Raw genomic sequence first — 20,510 nt, 5'->3', positions numbered from 1 at the left:
GTCCCTCTCTCTGGACGGGGGTGGGGCCTGGGCAGGCAACACCCCTCGATTCGGAGTGGGGGCGGGGGCGGGCGCTCTCTGCTGGCTTCCGGCGGCGGGCGGAAGTTACGGCGCGGCGCGGCGGGCTGCCATGGAAGAGTGAGTGAAGGAGCGAGGGAGGGAGGTACTGACAGGCCGATCGACTGACCGACCGACCGACCGACCGACCGACCCACTCACCGACCGACAGACCGCCATGGAGACGGTGCAGTTGCGGCACCCGCGCCGGTAAGCAGGGACTGGGGGTGCCGCCGTCCAGTCGGCCCGTGTCGGGGCCGCAGCCTTCCTGTCGCCGGGGCGCGGGGCTGAGGGGTGTCGGCGCCCCGGGTCTGGTGCCGGCGGGAGCGGGGCGGCCGGCTGCCATGAGCTCCTGCCCCTCGCCTCTCCGGCCCTGCCGGCGGGCGCCGCCCCGAGCGGGCGGGCGGCGGCGGGAGGAGCGTTGGGGGCCGCGGGCGGCAGCCGCTTTGCGCCTGGACGGAGCGGTGGGACCGTGCTGTGACGGCACCGAGCTCGGGTGGGTGAAAAACGGCTTAAAGTGAAGTAGCAGAGCCCGCGGAGGAGGCGTGGGCTCCGGCGGCGGCGGCACCTCACAGCGGTTAGCGCGGCTGTACCGAGGCTTTGCCGGCCCGTGACAGCGTAACGGCGGAGCCCCCAAGGGCACGGCTTTTCCCCGCGTCTCTCTTTGGGTGAATTTTGGGGAGGTTCGTAAGCCTCCCGGGGCCGTGCCCAGCCCTGGCACGCTGCCTGATGTCCCGCTGCCCCACGCCGGGCCCAGTCACGCCGGAGGGGTGTGAGCCCGGGTCACCGAGGGGTTTTGGGGTGTCCCCCCAACGAAGACATCTATCTCTGAACACCAGGCTGCAGAGGAGAGGGTTTGCGGAGGGCGGCACTTGGAGATCAGCAGCAGTTTAAATGAAGTGTTGTTCCGTCAAAATACTATCAGTGCTTTGCAGCTGGGTCCCAGGGACGGCTTTCAGCAGCGAACAAAGGAAGCTGCCGGCTCTGGTCTTCAGTGACAATGTTTTTTAGTTAAACAGTAGAAGAGCAATGTGTCTTCTATTTTAAAAAAGAGTTTGGTTTAGAGCAATTCTACAATTGCTTATGCCAGTATTTAACTGGAAGGTGATTCAGATTAGATCTGAATAATAACTTAGGCGAGATTAGTTTTGTGTTGCTGTTCTGTCTGTCTGGTATAAACATACAGTAAAAAGGCAGAGCATGTCTTTGACAGCAGGGAGTGCGGTGGACAGACTGGACAGGGCAAAGTAATTGCGCTGACAGACTGTAGCAGAAATGAGGTAGTTTGATGCGAGCACAGTAGTTGTCTGGTTAGTGTGTTTAAGTATATAAAATGCCTTTTTTTTTTTTAACAATTTAGGTTTCAACTTCAGCAAAAAGGATCTGCCTCTTGCATTGCTATTTTTTGGCTTTTTGGAAATGGCAACTTGTGTGCCCACTGATACATAGATTCTGTTTTCCCTTTTCTCCTCTTCCCACACCTTCCTACCTCCCTGTTTTCACAAGGACAAGTAACATTCTGTTGGTTAATGCTTATCTTTGCAGGGAAGCTAGTGACTACTTTCAGTATTTCACCACTTCCTGAGTCTGCTTCTTTATGTTTCCTTTGCTTCAGGAAGCCATTGTATGTACCCCATGCGTGAGCTGCTCCTCCTATATGGCTTTTGTGTATAAACATAATAGCCAGGGATCAATGAGCGGTTCTCACTCTATTTCTGAGGAAATTGGGATAAAAATTTATATATTTAGTATAAAAATCAGCATGTTTGTGGCTGGAGTCATGACTCTTAACTGCAGCAGTAAGAGCTTTCAGTAGTAATTTGCAGTTGCAGGTGACCGTGCATGTTTCATTTTAAATGCTGCTTGCTGTGAGACCAGTACATTCTGAAAACTCCAAGACTTAAGTTTCTGTGTTTTAACAGCTTGTATGAGCTGGTTTGGGAAGTTTGGAGGTTTTTTCTGTTTGGGTGTTTTTTTTGTGGTTTTTGTTGTTGTTGTTTCAGATTTTTTTTCTCTTTTTTTTAGTTCATGTGAAAATGAAAGAGCATTTGCTTGTGGGCTATTGGATGCTGTTTGTTCGACAGTAAAATACTTTGGTTTTGGAACTTTTTTCTTACATAGTCCTTAGCTGTTTCAGGAGGTTTCTCAGTGAACAGCTCTCTGGTGTGGTAGAGGTGGACTGAAACAAATGTGGTTGATCTTGTTGCTTTGTGTATGGAACCTCCCTGAAAGTTGTACTGGGGGCAAGGGGGGTAAGTGAAGGATTACAGTACAGAGCATGGTTTGTGGTTTGTTTTGGTTTTTTTTCTCCCCCAGGAAGTATTTCAGCTGACTCTTATTATCAATGCATGTAAGAAGGATCAACCAAGCAGCATTAAGATCCTGAAAGAGTCAGAGATCGGTTTCCTTTTTTTTTTCTTCACACCCCCCCCCACCCCCCCCCAATAGAATTTTCCTAGTACATGTCCAGGCCCACAAAGTTAAGATCTGAACTTCTGATGTTAAAAATGTACACGTGAGATCAGTATTACCTCCTTCCTCCCAACAAATGTATTCCACACATACCCTAAAGAATCAGGGAAGATGATGTTCCCTTTTGTGTGGCCTTACTACATATCCTTCCATATCCTTCCATTCAAGATATTGAACTTTAGCAGATATGTTCAATCGCTGCAAGAATCTGCAGTGCTGTGTGGGGATTTGACCACCAGCATATAGATCCTGAGATGGGTTTCTGCCAAGAGGAACTGTAGATTTGTGTGCCTGATCAAATTCTGTTCTCTGAAATTCCCAGTCCTCTTTTGCAATTGGATGCTAATAATATTCAGTCTCCTGGTGAGGTGAAATAAACTTACTTCATAATCAATGGGCTTCATGCTAAGCCTTGCGTACCTTTAAGTGGTGCTAGTTATTCTTCTGTTTCAATAAAACCCAAACTGCTGTAAAATTAAATGTAATAATTTCTCTATTCTTACACATACAGGCAGCTGAAGAAGTTAGATGAAGACAGTTTAACCAAACAACCCGAGGAAGTATTTGATGTATTGGAGAAGCTTGGAGAAGGGTATGTGTTCTATTCTGATGTCCCCAGTGTATGTTTCTCTAAGAACAAATCTATGTAATCAGGTGTGTTCAGTGGTCTCTGATTTTTCACTTTTGTTGTGATCCTGTTACTGCGAAGGTATACACTAACATAGTGATGGTGTTTGGTTAGTAACAGAATAAAAAATTTGTTCCCCAAGAGGAAGATATCCTAATCCAAACAGTAGCTCACAGCTCAGCAGTAGGGAGTTAAAACATTGTTGAAAAATTCCAGTCTGGAGTTGATAGGGCTCTGTGGGAACTTGAGAGGTTTAGTAGTTCATACGTGTGGTGGAAATGAACTGTTGCATTGTACCACTTGGTAAGGCAGAGCAGCGTGGGAACGCTCAGTGAGTGACATGTTTGCCTTTTTAAGCAGCACATTTGAAGAAACTGATTTGTAAATCTGCCTGGCTGCTGTAAGTAAAGAAGGTGGAAATAGGACAGATAATATCTGACAAGAACAAGCAAACCTCTTGGACCAGAGCTGTGGTTCTTGCTGATGCTCTGCTGCTACTGCATGCAAGGAAAAGAGAATTGTAGTTGTTGGGTTAGTGTAAAAGGCCCTTCCAAAGCTCTGGGCAGTGTAATGATGGTTGTCTCCTTTCTGACCATCTGTGTGCTGTGACTTGTTTTATTATAGGGTTTAGAAGCTAGTGGACTGATTATTTACATTAAAATACAAAATATTTTAAACAGAAGGATAGTCGATTTTTACCTGATGGCTGCACTAGCAAAAAGCAAAGCCATAACATTTGAATTTTTAAAATGTTATTGTATTCAGTGTTTGTTTAATATTTTGTTTTGTAGTTCCTATGGCAGTGTCTTCAAAGCCATTCATAAAGAAACAGGTCAAGTTGTTGCAATTAAACAAGTTCCCGTGGAATCTGACCTGCAAGAGATTATAAAGGAAATATCCATAATGCAACAATGTGACAGGTAAATGTACACTGCAAACCCCTTTATCAGTATGCAAAGAAAAGTATTGTCTATGATCTGGCATTTAATCAAACGAAAGCCATGATGTTGCCTTAAATGTTTTTTAAAAGGCTGGACTTGTACGATCAAGTTACCTCGTATCAACTGAGTCATGTTAACTGACCATTTGGGTAGTGTTAATCCAAGGAAAGGTAAGACAACAAAAATTGAGCTTGCAACAAGACAGCATTAAGCTAAGTTGAATAACCTTGCACTTGCTGCCAGCAAAGAGCCAAGCGTGTGAGCAGTTACTGCGGTTCTCCCCGTGCACTGTCACTTGTTCAACAGTGGTAACTTGATTGTGTGCTAGAACAGTAGTTCCCATGTCCAAAGGGGTAATGAATTCTGAGCAAGTTTTGGTATAGACATAGAAAACTGTTGGAAGAGGGGGTTTTGTGTTTGTTTAAGGGGCACGTGGATGAGAGCCACTAATGCATGACTGCTCTTGCATGTGCATAATCTACCTGCCGTCATCTGCTTGGGTGGCAGAATTGTCCTTCCCGGCCATTTTCTGCCTGTGCAGGTTCTGGTGCGGTACGAGCTGTCTGCTGATCTGAGCATCCCCAGAATAACTTGCTGGCAGCTCTGCGGGCTGGTGGTTGGCTCTCTGGGTTGTCTTTGCATGTTTCGTATGGGAAAAGATGTCGTGCTAACTTAGTTAATGAAGAATTCACGGGTGCAGAAGGCCTTTTCTCAAAGTGCATCCTAGGCTGAAAGATCAAAATATACTAATTTCTTCTGGTATTATGAATTTAGCCTTAAGAAACAGTACTTTGATGGACTTCAGGCATGGAAAACCATTTAAAATAAATTACATTAGCAATATAAAACTATGGTCCCAGTCACTCTATTGCACTTCACTCTCACTATCTTTAAATGAAGGCGACTGGTGACAGTCAACGAAATGTAACTTTAAAAGAAGGTGTTAGTGAAAAACTTACTGTGTAACTTGGAAAGCATTGCTAGTGTCTCTTTCCTAAAAGAATTTCAGTATTAACATTGTAAGGCCTAAAATGAGACCGTACAGTCACGAGCAGCAGAGGGAGTGAATCACTGGAGCATCACGTTCTCTCTGCAAGCGTTCAGGGACACTGCATGGTGTGACTGACTTGCTAGTTTCACAGTTTTTCATTAGAAAATTTTCAGCAGAGAATAGATTAAATGCACTTTAGTTCCTTAGGTCAGTTCCCACAAAGTCAGGAACAGGTTTTTTGTTATTCTTCTGCTTTACCTTTTCCAGAGGACATGTGGTTATTCCGGTCAATATACTTTACTAGGTTGTTTGCCTTTTGGGCAGCCAGATGGCTGACTGTGAGAGGCAGTCTTAGGTTGTGCTGGATTCCTGAAATACATTCTGGACTAAATTGTAGAAACAAGTAGGTGCGTGTTGCAGTGGTGGAACATTCCTCTTAATGAGCATGGTAGCTGTTTTCCAGCAAACTTCAGACCTTATTTAATGTTTCCATTTGGTGGCAAATGCTCTGCAGCACCTTTACCAGGGAGTGCCATGGTCTGTTTCTCATTCCCTTGTCCTGCCTTCCTGCTTGCCACAGCACTGACCTTGTTGTAATCTGGTTCAGGGAGCTAAACCAGATTGAAGGCTAATTGCTCCTCATTTCTATAAGATCTACTTTCAGACAGTTGAGCTCTCTGAACTGACTTATTGGCAGGTCAGATGAGCACCACTGTGGGGAAGACGCTTGGCAGGACTGCAGTAGCCCTGTGCAAGGTCAGATTGTTTTGGAATGCTTTTGATCAGAGTTTCAGTGGCACTTCAACTCTGAATTTCTAAAAACATATTTAGGGACTCTGCAGCATATTTTGGTTGTTCAGTTATGCTGGTTACTGGTATTTGACCCTTTGTTTTCTTCTCCTTTTTTTCACATTTCTTAGTCCTCATGTGGTGAAATATTACGGCAGCTATTTTAAGAACACAGACCTGTGGATAGTCATGGAATACTGCGGCGCTGGATCTGTATCTGATATTATTCGATTACGAAATAAAACTGTACGTCCTTTCTCGTTTGAATGTATAAATGGAAAATATGGATGTCCAGCAGCTCAAGGAAGCTGAGTTGTTTGTGCACTGGCGTTTGGACATAATTCTCATGGGGTTCAGTGCCTGACACAACCATTGCCCATAACTTGAGGTGCAGGCCCTTTGTTCTTCTGAAAATGGGAAAGCTGATTATGTTGATCGAGTTTTGGTTATCTGGATAATATAAGTGGTGGAGCACTTTGGTTTGTTGGCTTTCCTGGAAACCCAGACCCATTCTGAATGATAGACTCCACTTTGCCTTACTTTGGTTATTGCAGGATAAGAAGTACTAGTTGAGAAAGGGTTGTGGTATGTGAAATATGGTACATATGCACATGGATGCTGGTTCTAATCTAATTCTACTACATAATGGTGTAAGTTGCTAACTAATTTCCCATTAGGATGGCAACCTTTAGCAAAGGCAATTAAATGGTAATTAGTGAATCTCAAACATAGACTGAAACACGATAGCGTTAGGTCTCAGCAACTGATAGGTTGGCAGTAACTCTTCTTTTCTTTAGCTCACAGAGGAGGAAATTGCTACAATAGTGCAATCAACACTGAAAGGACTAGAATACCTGCATTTTATGAGGAAAATACACAGGGACATCAAAGCTGGAAATATATTGCTAAATACAGAGGGACATGCTAAACTTGCAGATTTTGGAGTGGCAGGACAACTTACAGTAAGTAAAACCAAGATGGTTGTTTACAACTCAGTTTTTCTTTTTAACCTGCATGTGAGTATGATGTGCTTGAGAAGTCTGATAAATTGTTCTAAACTGGTTTTTAGCACTCTACATCAACGTGAGATGCTAAACCAGCAAGAGATCAGAGCAGAGCTTCCTCTGTGGAAGCTGCTATACCTTAGTAATGGTCTGCAATAGCATTTGCTGTTTTCTTTAGGATATTTGTAACTTCTGTAAGCACATTTCAATTCCTCTTTGCAGCCCTCCGTATCGTAGTCTTGCTGAATCTTATAATGTGCATGTGTGCAAGTGAAAGAGAATTAGGGTGAAAATTAATTAATGAATGTTTCTGGGTAATACCACTGCTGTTGTCTGGATCTTTCTGCTGCTGCTCTTCTCAGGACACCATGGCAAAGCGGAACACAGTTATAGGGACCCCATTTTGGATGGCTCCAGAAGTGATTCAAGAAATTGGGTATAATTGTGTTGCAGACATCTGGTCTCTGGGAATCACTGCAATAGAAATGGCTGAAGGCAAGCCACCATATGCAGATATTCATCCTATGAGGGTAAGGATGGTGGCCTTTTAAAATGTATTGCTGTATGGAAAGGTTTTGCTATTGTAACTGTCTGACAAACATATCAACATACAATCTCGCTTTTAGTTTAAAGTAAATTATTTGTTTCTGTCAGTTCTTTGTACTGTTGATTAAATGAAAACCAGGTCTTTGAGAAGGAGAATCTGCATGGGAAGGAAAATCACAATCCTCTTCTGTTAAGGCATAGCTGAAGCTCCCTGTGTTGGGTGTGAAGAAATATATTTTCAGCTGTATTATCCAAAGTGATTTTTTTTTCATGCAAGCACAGATTTTTAAGGCTTAAAAATGGCAGATTCACACCTTTCAGGGTAGATAATTGCTCAGACAGAGGTGTATGCACCTGGTGAGAAAACTCTGATTTCTTGCTACTTGATCCCTCTGAGCAAATTTGTATATAATGTTGGCACAAGCTCTTCAGAAGCAGCAAATTTGAAATGTCTGTCATTCTTAAGTACCAGGTATATGCTTGTGTGTATTGTTGGAAAGCTTTAAACTTTGGAAATCTGGAATATTCTTCTGTTTTCAGGCGATTTTCATGATTCCTACCAATCCACCTCCAACATTCCGGAAACCAGAGCTCTGGTCAGACAATTTTACGGACTTTGTAAAACAATGTCTTGTTAAGAGCCCGGAGCAGCGTGCCACTGCCACACAGCTTCTGCAGGTCTGCCTTTTCTTAAAAGAACATAAGCTGTGGAGAAGGCTTGCTAGGGTTGGCAGTGCTGTGTGTTGAGATGCTGGTTTCATTTCTTGCTGCTCCTGCTCACTACAGATTTTACTTTTTAATATCTTACTTTAAAAATCTTACACTCCAACTTTTCAGTTCTTCTCTACAACCACTCCAAATTCCTATCTTTGTCTTCTCTTTGTTGTTTTTTGTTTGGCTTTTAGAGGTTGTTTTTCTGTGTTTTTTTTTTTTTTTTTACTTTCAAATGCTCACCAGCACTGCCGAGAATCTGCGTCTTAAAACTCTGAAAAGGGGAACCTAAATGAAAGTGATTGCTCAGAATGGTGTAGGCTTGGTGATGATCTGTGTAATTGGTCCTTGACAGCCAAGCTGCTACGGAAATAAATAAGTAGTTGTGGGAGGGGAATGAGCCTAAGCTCTCAGAGCAGTCGTGCCTTTGGAGCATGTTTGGAGGCTGGGAGGTCTCCCTTCTGTGCCAAACAAAAGTATTGGATTTTTATTTTAGTAATGTATTGAGTTAAACCTTAATTTTGATTTGAAGTAACAACGTTTTACTGTTATATCTTGGTTTGGATGCAGTACTGATTTGTTTTTGAAACACTCCTCAGCATCCATTTGTTAAAAGTGCCAAAGGAGTGTCAATTCTGCGAGACTTGATTAATGAAGCAATGGATATCAAGCTGAAACGTCAAGAGGCGCAACAGCGTGAACTAGATCAAGATGATGAAGAAAATTCAGTGAGTATTTAATAGCAACAGTGTACGAAGTCCAACTCTTGCACCTTTCATAAGGATTAGCTGCTTTGGATTTTGGTTTTGCAATACTTTGTCCAATTGCCCGTGGATTTGACTTAGTTTGAGTTTTCTACTTTATGACTGCTTAAGCCAATGCTTGGTCTCTGCTCAATCTTTATATTTGAGGGCGATAGCTAGCCAGCATGTATGGCTTACTGTTTAGCTTAGAGTGTAGCTAGAGACTTGTGACTGAATACGTCTACAAAGTAGTGTATGCAAAAGGCTTGATACGTGTTCCCAGTTGGATTCTATTATTTATACAATAATGAGAATTTTTCACTGTAGATTCATTTCTTAGACTGTTCTCCTAGTACAAAATAATATCATCTGTGATGCACTATAAGTTTTTTATATTGTTTTACTATTGTTGTGCTTTAGAACCCCCCTTATAGAAACTTTCTACTACACAAGAGCAACCGAGGGAAACCTGAGGTGAGGGCATGACAAGTGTTCAGGGGATTGCTGTGAATTTAAGTTCGGGCTCCTTGTTTCAGTGGTTACAGCATGTGAATATGGAAAGCATGTTGAAGGCTGGGTTTTTTTGAGCATCTGCCTGCTTCAGCCTGAATAAGTGAAACTGGCAACAAAAGGCATTGTATGCTGGAGTCCTTTTCAGAGGTTAACCTTGAATAGCATGGTCCACAGTATCTATGCTGAAGACATTGTTCATCGAGTTTTCCAGTTTGACTGCCTATTTGTTCAGTGTTGAAGTAACTTTATTGGTTGTGTTGCCATGATGTGGACTCTAAGAGTATTGTCCCTACCTTTTCTCCTTTGTTTCTGACTGATCTGGAGTCACATTGCTGAGAGATGGTGTCTGGTGTCTGTGTAGTGGAGCTGAGTGGTCTCTGTCAGTGTCCATGTTTTCCCAAAGCTTCTCTGCTCCGTGTCTGCTAGCAAAAAAATGTTCCCAAGCACTTCCCAAGTGCTGTGGAAACTTCTGCTCTGGTCTGTTGTTAAACGATGTGTACCTAACAAATTTATTACTTCCTCTCACCCACTTATCTCCACATAAAATTATTTTTCCTCCATTAACATCTTGTGTAGTTTTCTCCTCCTCTTGCTATTGGTTTTGAGCTTGGGAAGTAAATTATATAAACACCCTTGGCAGGACAGATAAAATACATGGAACACTAGAACATGGTGGAGGAGTGTACTTTCTTTCAGTGACGCTGAGATGGAGTATTACAGCTTGATGTGCGAGACCTGTGTTTTCGCTCTAGCACTAATACAGATCAGTAAGCCCATGGTCACGCATAAAGAACTGTGAACCTCATCCTTATAACAAACCACAAGCATCTCATCCGAGGTGAAATGCCTAGAAGCTCTCCTGTAAGCCTAGGAAGTGTATTCTGTTGTTGTAGCTGGATACCTGGTCCGCATTTCCAAGAAACTGAAGAGATTGTGGAAATGTTGACCTTCATGAAGTCCTAGTCACAATATATACTTAGTGAAGCACACAGCACCTAATGGAACTGCTACCTCTGGCTAGCATAACTATCTGCCAGGACGTTCTACCAGAAGTTGTTTCGGGAGCTTGTGTTTTCCTACAAGGTTTGTCTCTTGAGCCTTGACAGCAAAAATTCAAACTTCTATAATATTAATACTTGCTAACAAATGAAAAGATAAGAAAGAATTTTCATCTGAAAAAAATGACTAGACTTTGATAATTGAATTCCTTTTCAAAGATTTGCAAATTCAGTTCATTTTTCTGCAGTGCTTCTGAAGTTCATAGCAAGCAAAGCTACCTAAATGTTAAAGACTCCTGAAAATAGGGTGATCATGTCTCTTTGGTGTGCCACATGCACTCCAGACTTAGACCGGTTGTTGTCTAATAACTAATGACTCCTCGGTGAGCTGTACCGTTTGACACAGGGGTTTGAGGTCAACTGTTAAAACTGGCGCATGAATAGAAACACTACTGACTGACTGAGTATTGTAATCTACTCTTACGGACAGGTCACCAGGTCAGAAATGAGATACACATTGTGTTGGGAGGCTTCTGGTAGTTATTTATCTGTTCTCTGATTTATCATACTGGCAGAAAAGTATGAAGACTTTTCATTACCTGCTTGGAGATGACAGGGAGAGAACTAAGTGGATAAAACAAAATGTCGTATTGTAAAAATCTCTGAATTGCTAAGACTTGCTAGAGTCCTCGAATACAGCCACTCTTCACAGGACTTCACCAGCATCAGTAAAAATGTATTTATGGCATCTTTTACAGGAAGAAGATGAAGCTGATTCAGGTACCATGGTGAGGGCGAGCGGAGATGAAACTGGTACAATAAGAGCCGTCAACACAATGGGTGATGGAGCCAACACAATGATAGAACATGATGGCACCTTGGAATCCCAGTTGGGTACAATGGTCATAAACACAGAAGAGGAAGAGGAGGAGGGCACCATGAAAAGTAAGAAAACATCTTTAATGCCTAGAAATTACTTAGGACCTAATGTGGGCTATGATATGTATTCCTAACCTGCTTTGATATTTTTGGTAGCTTATTGTGATGCCTTTTGTCTGTAGGGAGCTAAAACTCTTAGGCCAATGCCCTCTGGCGGTAAAGAAGAGATGTCCTTTCTAGGTCCAAGTTTCAATCCTAGTCTTGCACTTGGTATTGCTGATGAGTTGGACACAATTTCCACAAGCTTCTGCACTGACTGAATAAGATCTGATTCTAGCTAGTATGGGGGTTTTGTTGTTCCTTTTTTGGTCTGTTTTGTCTTTTTCACAGAATGTAGAGGAGGGGGACTCTAACATAGGGTTAATAAAATTTGTGTTGCTTTAGAAGGTGATCTGGCTCTAACCTGGCATCTGAAGACAGCAAGTCTGTTTCAGAACTGATGCATCAAATTAAAGGCTAAGTTTATGAAATGACAGACATCTTGCAGGTTGCAGTGGGCGGAGCTAGCATCTCTCTAGACTTGTGTGTTTCTTTTAGTGTTGCTTTAATCACTAAGGACAACTGAATAAACTGTGTGTTGCTCTTCTGAGACATGCAAGTTGAAATCTGTTCTGCCCTGGAATACAAAAGCTTGCTAAAACTATAAGCCTTGTCATACAGTATAAGATTTAAAATCATGTGACTTTGATCCCTGATAGTCTGTGGAGCTGGAAAAGGGTTAAGAATGTATCTTCAATTAAAGAAATGCCAGGGAGACCCTCCCTGGAAAAGTAAGACTAGAAGAAAAAGAATCTTTTTCTCAGTTATGGATTCTCATAGAAATCCATTCCTGCTGACTGGGTAGTCTCAACAGTGGAGAGGCAGAGGTAGTCACAGATGACTCAGCTGACCAGCACGGATGGTTGTTCAAGGACTGAGGGAAGTGCTGAGTCGGGGCTCAGCAGAAGGAAAATATGACCGTCATAGTCAAGGCTTGTTCTTTTGGCTCTTGCACTGCTTCCAAAAACTTCCTTGGTCATCTGATTTTGGACCTTTAGCTATTGGGGAAGAGGAAAAAATTCTCAACAGGAGTCTGGAAAAATCCTTTCCTCACAAATTTCTGTGTTGAAAACTTCTTCCACATGAGGGCCCTCTAGAGCTGGTGGAAAGGTAATGGTTTTGAGAATGAAATTTCAGCAGAAGCCGTTTAAAGAGTTTCCCAAACTTTGGTAAACACTGATTCAGCACATTAAAAACCAGAGATGTCAGCCCATGTAGCAGCTTGTGGCAACAAAGACGATGGAGTAATGCCATTGGGTTTTGTGGAACAAGGTAGCTCAAGCAAGACAGATGCTTAGAGTAGCTAAAAGGTCACCCAAAGAGTGGGACATGTTAACAGCCTTCAGTAAACCTAGTGAAGTTGATGTTTCTTTACAGACAGACAGCACTGTTAGTTTCACATCATCAGTGTGTACTGTTCCATTTCGTGATTCACAGTAACAGACGTTTTACTGTCTGTGGCGCTCCTGTACTGGCTACCAAATGGTATACAAGTAAAGCACCTCTTCAGTTTATCTTCCTGTGTCTAACATACTTATCTTCTCACCATCTTTTTAAGATTGCAGCACTTGCTCCTGAAAATCATCTAATGCTGTCTACAAAGTAGTAGACAGAGGGTTGAGGAGATCCCTTTGATAATACCTCTCTTGCAAGGGCATACTCTTGTTTTGAATAGAATTGTTTAAGAGGATGTTGCAATGTCTTTAATACAGTGCAGTATCTAACCTCAAGAGGGAGCTCCAGAACAAGCTCCAAGAGCTCTAGATCTCTGTGACTAGAAAGTCCTTAGACTTCAGACTTCTTAAAAACATGCTGTTCTTCAACTGGTGCTGCATAACAGTATTCAAAGCTGGGTATGCAGCAGAAGTGCTTGAGCAGCTCTGCCTTCTGGAGGAAGCATTGTGAGATCCTGGGTGCAAGCGAGAGTTGACACTGGTACCATTTTCATGCCGGTGGGTTTCACACAGCAGTGTCTAGTGACACCCAGATGCACTCAGCACTCTGCTGCAGGTTGTGCTGCATTTTAATAACCTGTACCTTGATTCCAAGAAAGTTGATGTTAATGAAAATGATTGTACCAGTCTAAAACTTAACTTTTCCATAACACTTTATTCTTCTCCTTCCCCAGTAGCATAATGCAGAAATTCTTGCTGCCACACAGAGCAGTTCTGTGTTTTTCTTGCACACACTACAAGGCAGTGTCTTTGAGCAGCTTGCCCTTCATGTGAATTGCCTATACCTCCATTTTTCAGCTTGCCATTTCCATATTTGTGCTCTCTTAACATTCAGTTAAATTGATTTAGGTGTAAAGCTCATCAGCCTGCTGCAGGACTCTCTGGAGCAAGTTCTTTTTGTAATCTTAAATATAAATGTAATAATGCTGTTTGGAAACTGCTGAGTTTGAAGAAGCTTCATTGATTCATATTTTTAAAGAAGTCTGTATTTCACTTGGGAGCTTGTGTTATGACTCACAATAAAACTTGTTTTAAGTCAATAAAAAAAGATCTGATTTTTCTTGCATGGCATTAGTTAGGAGAATTTAGCTTTCCTAGGTGTCTGGGGCTTCTTCACTGCAGGCTTCTGAGCATGTGTTCTAGCCCTTCCTCTTAATATAAAACAAATCTGTGTCTTTGGTATGGTTTTATTTCTTCTTAACATAAAAAAGTGTTTAGAGGACATTCAAATATGATGCTTTGGACAGGATTGCCTTAGAAATCTCTAGCAAACAACTTCCAATAGCCTTGAAAGTAATTCTTGCATAAATCAATCCATGACTTGTCAGGCTCAGAGGAAAAGCATTCTCAAATTCTACTGTTCTACATTGTAGGGGAAGTTTTGTTTTGTAGTCAATTAAGCTGTAATTCTGATTGCTTAAATTCTTTCATTTGCTTGGCTTTTTTTCTGGGCACTCAATATAAATATTCAGGCAGCATTAAAAATGCCGCTATGACATTCTGTTACGCATTTTGAAAACGCTCAAGTGATTGCCTGAAACCGCAGATACTAAATTGTACTGCGACACATTTTACTTATAAATCGATTGCTAACAGATTACTTATGGATTGCAGTTAAACTATGCCAGGAAAACTTTGGAAGTAGCTGAAGAACTATAGATGAACAATCATTTGTAATAACAGACGTTTCCGTTGTGCTTGAGAGCTGGAATAACTTTGGAACTGTGAATATGTCTGAAATTATCTTTTTTAATTTTTCTGTGAGTGAATATGTAGTGCTGGTAAATAGTGCAGCATTTTTTACTCTTTCTTTTCTTGCTGTTTCTGCTTTATTTGCTGTAGGTTTTTAGATAGTGGAAACTTGGCATGACTTTCTCTTCGATTTAAAGAGTGGAACATAATTTTATAACAAAGCCGATAAACATATTGCTTTACTTGGACTCTGCAATATGATCAGATCCAAGTGAAATAAGATCTAGTTTGTCTAGTAGTATAATCTGTCCTATTTTCTATGTTAAAGTGCCTCTTGCTTGTTTAAGCACCAAATAAAACGATACCGGAGAATGTAGAACTGCCAACAGTGGTGTGAGTTGGGCTGTTGGGTTTTTGGGTCGAGATGATCGAGGGATTTGGAGAGGGTGGAAGAAACGTGGGTGTGAGGTTTTTGCTAACGTGGCACGCATTCAGTAGAGCGTCTGGTGCAGGGGTAGACTAGAAGCTCTAATAACACTGTTGCCCCTACCTTGATAATGTAATGAAATGTAATGTGCGTGTAAAAATTCTGAATACTTTGTGAATGTTTAAAATAAAAAATTCTAGGTTTAATTCTTATAATAAAGTTAGGGGTGGTTTGGATTTTGGTATGCTTTTACCATGCCCATGCTGCTGAGCAAGGTTGTGTCCTTTTTAAAAAAAAGGTATTTCCCCTTTTGAGGGGCGTTTGGGTTTCATTAGCAAATTAAATGAGCTGAGATGCAAACTTGGCAACTTCCTATTAGGAAAAATATTCAGAGAAGACTTGTTAGTCTTGGTGGCTTTGTGAGACATCCAGTGGGTGACACTTAAACCTAAACCAGAGAAGTGTGACTGCCAAGACTCAGGAAACTTTTTGTCTCCACTAATTAACCTGTACTACTTCATGTAAAGCAATGACTGTAAAAGCTGTAACGTGAACAGCAGAACAAATATGGTGACAGAACGTTTATGTGATTGCATTAATATTGTAATTGAATAAAGTATTACTGGGATGTAGCTGAGGTAGCTATAGGTGGTGTAATTTCAGTAGTTGTCCAAAAAAGTGCAGATGCGTGTTATCCAAATAGCTGATGCAGGTACTATAGAGAACAGCCCCACATTTTGTCAGGGTTTACATTGTGTATGTCAAAGATACTGGCTGTGTTTTGCCTGTTTTTCTCTGTAGACCATAGCTCTTTGTAGCAGCTTCCCACTACTTCGTGTTATTAATGTCCAGTGGTACAGTTCTGTGTTTAAAATGAATTGGTCCATTAAGGCATAATTGGACCATAAACCACTCTTACCATTATGCATTTAAATAACGCACTGTTTATAGGAACACCTACATTGATTAAATTCTTGAACTGTAAGAAGCACAGTCCTGCTGCTCTTGAGGTGTAGAGAATACAAATCTTCACAGATAAGTCTTCTAGCTGTGTTACTTTTTTTACTTAATAGCAGCCTTGCTGGCAAACTTGAGATAAGCAGTGGCCAGCACATTTTGGTTAAGAATATCAAGTTATGTGGACAGTATTTTTAAGCAATGGGAGGAGTTGTATAAGCTGTCATTTTGTTGTTGGGTTTTTGCTGTGGGTTTTGGTTTTTCTGTTTGAGTACTGCTAGGCTACCGGAGTTCCTTGCAGCGTGTTAGCAAATGAAACAGTGGTTCTGCACAGGCTGAAGCATGAAGAAAAGTTAAGTCCAGGGTCTAAGTTGGATGCTTGTCCACCTTTGGTTGTCCTGAATATTTGACAAAGCTTTAATGCTAAGACAAAATTATCTGTTAATATTTATATTTCCAGAGACCCTGAAATTTGAGAAAGAGATGTATGTGTTTAACACAGCTATTTTTCCTGTTCCTAACACTTGATTATTAAGCACCCTGCATTTGTGATGGTGAGGAATAGAAAGTAGGCATGGTTTTTTTAAAATTGGGGGGGGCGTGGGTTTTGGTGTTGTTTTTTTTTTTTCTGGACAGAAGCATTGTCTTGAGGAAGAGGGGAAGTATGGCTCTCAGCCCTGAATACCATACAGGAGGCAATATGTTTCGAGAGGCTCAACCAAGAGAGTAGTAGTCAATCATTTAATAAGTATACCTCTGTCCCATATGCATGCATATATTTGCACATACAAGCAAATTGTAACCTACCAGTCTCTTCTGAGAATGAGCTTGCTTCCTACTGAATCAAAATAAACCCTGCAGAAAGCTTTCCTCTGGAGCAGGAATGAGGAAAATCTATAAACTCTTAAATTTCTTAATAGCGGAAGTTTAAAACCAAATTTGTTTTTACCAGCAGATTTTCAAGCTTCAGGAAAAAAATGTTCATTGTGGTGTTTTCTGTTCTCTGTAGATAAGTAAATAAGTTTCTGGGTTGTGAATACCAAGGGTGTTAACAAATGTTACCTTGGTTATATGCCATTCAGAGAGCCTGAGCTGTTACCCACAGCATGCTGGACCTGAAGACTGCAGCCCTGTTGATGAATTTCTTTCTCGTTAAGATTCATCAGTACCTGAGCCAGATGATGCAGGATATGAAATGTTCACTTTTTTTCTAGATGCACCTTCAGGTCTCGCTGCCAGTGTCGTGTACTGTAGTTGCTGGACTAAATTAGCAATTCAAGCTAGTGAGGTGAAAGATGTAGGTGTCCACTGAAAATTTCTGATGGAGGAGGAAAGCTGCTACGTATTTATAATCTTTTCTGAGTTTTTATGTAAAAAAGATTCAAAAGGAGGTAACCTGGTCTTGAACAGCTTTCGTTACTGTGAGGATTTCCTCCTCTTTCAGAAAAAGTCCTCAATTGTATACACCTCAGCTTGGGATGAGTGCTGGTACTCTTTTGCTTAGATGACTTTGATGTCTTATATTCATTAAAAGAGATTAGTTAGGATACCTAGCACTGATTTATTTTATTTTTTTTTTTAATGGTCGTTAAGGAGCTCCTTCTTCATAGCAGGACCTGTCAGGCATGTTCTGCTTTGATTTAGTTTGAGATAGACCATAATTATGGAAAGGCTTGTCCTCATAAGCGTCAATAGATATGAAGTGTTATGTGGTCTGCTTTTAATGTGAGGAAATCTCAGCTTGTGTTGCCATGGGGTGAATTCATTACTGATGGAGCACTTTCTGCTGTGGTTGAATAAATTGGCATCTCTCTCCTCTGCTTCATAAAATGACTCAGTCCTGTTCATGCTGTACAAATTATGCTGTCCAGCTGCTAAAGTTCATCTGTGATCCCTGAGAAATAGCCCAAAGCAAATAAAACTGCAATTCTCTTCGAAATTTAATGTTAATGAAGTGTTGCTTGAACATAATCATCAGGCACTGTTTTGTGCATCCTAATATGTGGGCATTTTAAACCTTAAAGTTACATAATTCAATGTAAAGCTGGCAGAAGCTTACTGAGACTACTGGGGACTAAGCCTGGACGTGCTAAGTCAGTGAAGAGGTCTATGCTTATTTAGACCACGGAAATGAAAGATGACATTGGATGCAAGAACTCTTTTAAAAAAAAAAGGGGGGGGGGCAGGCAAGGGGGGGAGGTGAGCACTGTAGAGTATTATGGTTTGAATGCCAAAGAGCTGAGGCTTGCTCAAGAATCAGCACATATACACTGGCCTCCCATAAACTTTAGACTGGAAATGAGAGGGTTTATAACTCCAGGAGAAGAGCAAGCCTGTCAACAGCAAGGGCAAGGCAGACCAATTGCTTTACAATAGATCTTGATCCCTCTCTGAAAGGGACTATATAATCTTGTGCTGCTTGTCCCAGGGGATCCCTTCTGGCATTATGTCTGACTAAAGGCAGTGATAGCTCTACTTTCTTTAAAGTTAAGGTGAGTGCTCTTCACTGCATCTCTGCAGAGCTCCTGTTTTCACCTCCTGGTCACAGGGGCTGCATCTTCCTGAGATTTGTGCAGGGCATTCATGGTACTTTCCTAGCACAAGTAAACTTAAAAATGTTTAGTCTTGTTGCTCCTGACACCCCATTCTCATGAACACATATATTCCCTGGAGCTGAGGTCAGTTGTCTTTCTGAAGATTGCAGTCTCCCGAAATATTGACAAATTAGTGTATGTGTCCCAAGTATCATGTTTTAGTTTGGTATTGCTAATGTAATAATTGATCATTGATAATTTACATCATCTTCGTAGATGAATTCTGTAGTGTGATCTCCTGACTGTTCCCAGTCACGACTCTACCTCCAATTTTTGTGATATAAGGGAGGAAATATCTCCCCATGGCTTCAAGAATAGGTATTTTAAAGTTTTAACTGTGTTAACTGGCTTGACTAAAGAACACACGCAATGCGGCCCTGAGGTTATCCTTCTCTCTCATGGTAAGTTTTGTGACTCTAGAATTCACCCCAGGTAGAAAATAGCAATCTCTTTCAAGAGGAAAGAATAGCAAAACAAGAATTCTGCTGTCAAGTTGGACTAGAGGAGAATAACTTTAGAGAAGAGGAGAAATTCTAGTTTCATTATTCAGCAAGCTTGTTCAGATAGAAGGACTTTGTAAATCCCACTTTCCTTTTGAAGGCATCCTTTGAAGCTGATGAGCTTCTGAAAATTTTCAATTGTGAGAGCTAATTTGACAAAATCAACAAAATGAGTGCTTTGATTTCTGGGATGAGATGATAATGATCTGGTTTCACAGATATTTTTTACTGCCGGAAACAACAGTAAATTTCTTGCTGGTTTAATTGACTGTGCTATTTCTTCTTTATCATTATACTTTCTCTGCAGCATCATATGGAGATACAAATGTCTTGAAGGCTGTCCACACCTTCTTTGTCGTCTTTTGCTTGATGTGAGGAGGTCTGTATGCTGTGCAGTCAGCCACTAAGACTGACCTCTTCCATTCCCTCAAGTGTTCAGGCAGGTGACGTTGTTTGGGAGGGAGCACATTGTTTTAGTTTGTCCTTAAAACTTGCCCTTGCTGTAGCCCAGCAGAAGAGGGGATCCAGTATGCTGTTACTGGAGTTGCCTTGCTGGCTGCTTGCAGTGCCCTGCACGTATCTGTCAGTCGTCTTTTGGCTTGTCTGGGCTATTTGTGCTTTGGGGAAAGACTGTCCCAGCTTGCATGGTACCACATGCAGTTGGACTTTGCTTTACAGTGCTGAAAGGGTAATACTATCCCTGAAATCAGTAGCAAGCTTAGCATGGTGCTTCTTTAAAACTCAAAATCTGAGGGGATACTTGTTCACAACTTACAGCATTCTCTGTCTTTGGACCCACCAGTTTCACATCTTTTTTTGTTCTCGCACACAACAAGACTAATGTTCTTACACTTTTCTAAACATGACTTTATACCAGGCAGCGCTTGTGAGTTTTCTGCGGGGGACTTCTGCTCTTCACTGCACAGCACACTGAACATGGAGCAGTCCTCCCAGCAGCTGTGGCTCTGCACAGCTAGCCCAAACCTGCAATCCTGCAGTCAGCTGGACTGGCTCCAGCAGAGCTGTGGTGTTCCATTTGTGTAATTAATATAGCTCCTAAAAAGATGACTGCGTATCTAAATGGTAGACCGTTAATGGCTCCAGGGAGCTCTCGCAGCTCATCCTTATCAGCAACTCTTTAGGTTCCAAAATAAATGCACGGTGAAGTCTTTCTTGTCACCACAGGGTGACCTTCTCATAAAAGGTCTTCTCTGCCACACCTGTGATCTCACTTTCTGTCAAATGTTCATATTTTAGTCTAACTCTGTAAAACTAGGAAGTTAAATGTTTTTTGGCACAGACACGTTTAGTGCGGTGTCATCTTTCAGCAGCATCTTCTGCTGCAAATAGCAGTGATCGATTTTTGTCTTCAGGTGCCTGTTATCACAATCTTAAAGATATAGCAGCCTGATTCTTGTGTTGAATTAATAGCAGATCGTCTTTGGAAAGATGACACTGTTAAGTGCCACGATTAATGAAAAGAAACCCAGTTGTGCTGGGGGGGTAATTGATTTG

General features: G+C 41.6%; 1 protein-coding gene across 2 annotated transcripts in view; it reads left to right on the top strand.

The window, feature by feature from the left end:
- Nucleotides 1-87: 87 nt before the first annotated feature.
- STK4 (serine/threonine kinase 4) overlaps nucleotides 88-20,510 on the top strand; it is a 47,885-nt gene continuing 27,462 nt past the window's right edge. The window contains exons 1-9 of one of the 2 annotated variants that reach the window (XM_075109081.1): nucleotides 88-267; nucleotides 3,041-3,121; nucleotides 3,949-4,077; nucleotides 6,010-6,124; nucleotides 6,676-6,840; nucleotides 7,245-7,412; nucleotides 7,969-8,106; nucleotides 8,739-8,867; nucleotides 11,152-11,338. In XM_075109081.1, the coding sequence (XP_074965182.1) occupies nucleotides 236-267; nucleotides 3,041-3,121; nucleotides 3,949-4,077; nucleotides 6,010-6,124; nucleotides 6,676-6,840; nucleotides 7,245-7,412; nucleotides 7,969-8,106; nucleotides 8,739-8,867; nucleotides 11,152-11,338 (1,144 nt within the window). In that variant the 5' untranslated portion in view covers nucleotides 88-235. The remainder of the gene's footprint in view (nucleotides 268-3,040; nucleotides 3,122-3,948; nucleotides 4,078-6,009; nucleotides 6,125-6,675; nucleotides 6,841-7,244; nucleotides 7,413-7,968; nucleotides 8,107-8,738; nucleotides 8,868-11,151; nucleotides 11,339-20,510) is intronic. The other variant, XM_075109082.1, reaches the window with a different exon arrangement.

Source organism: Phalacrocorax aristotelis, chromosome 13, assembly GCF_949628215.1.
Source record: "Phalacrocorax aristotelis chromosome 13, bGulAri2.1, whole genome shotgun sequence".
Taxonomy (NCBI): domain Eukaryota; kingdom Metazoa; phylum Chordata; class Aves; order Suliformes; family Phalacrocoracidae; genus Phalacrocorax; species Phalacrocorax aristotelis.
This window is presented reverse-complemented; position numbering and strand designations above follow the sequence as displayed.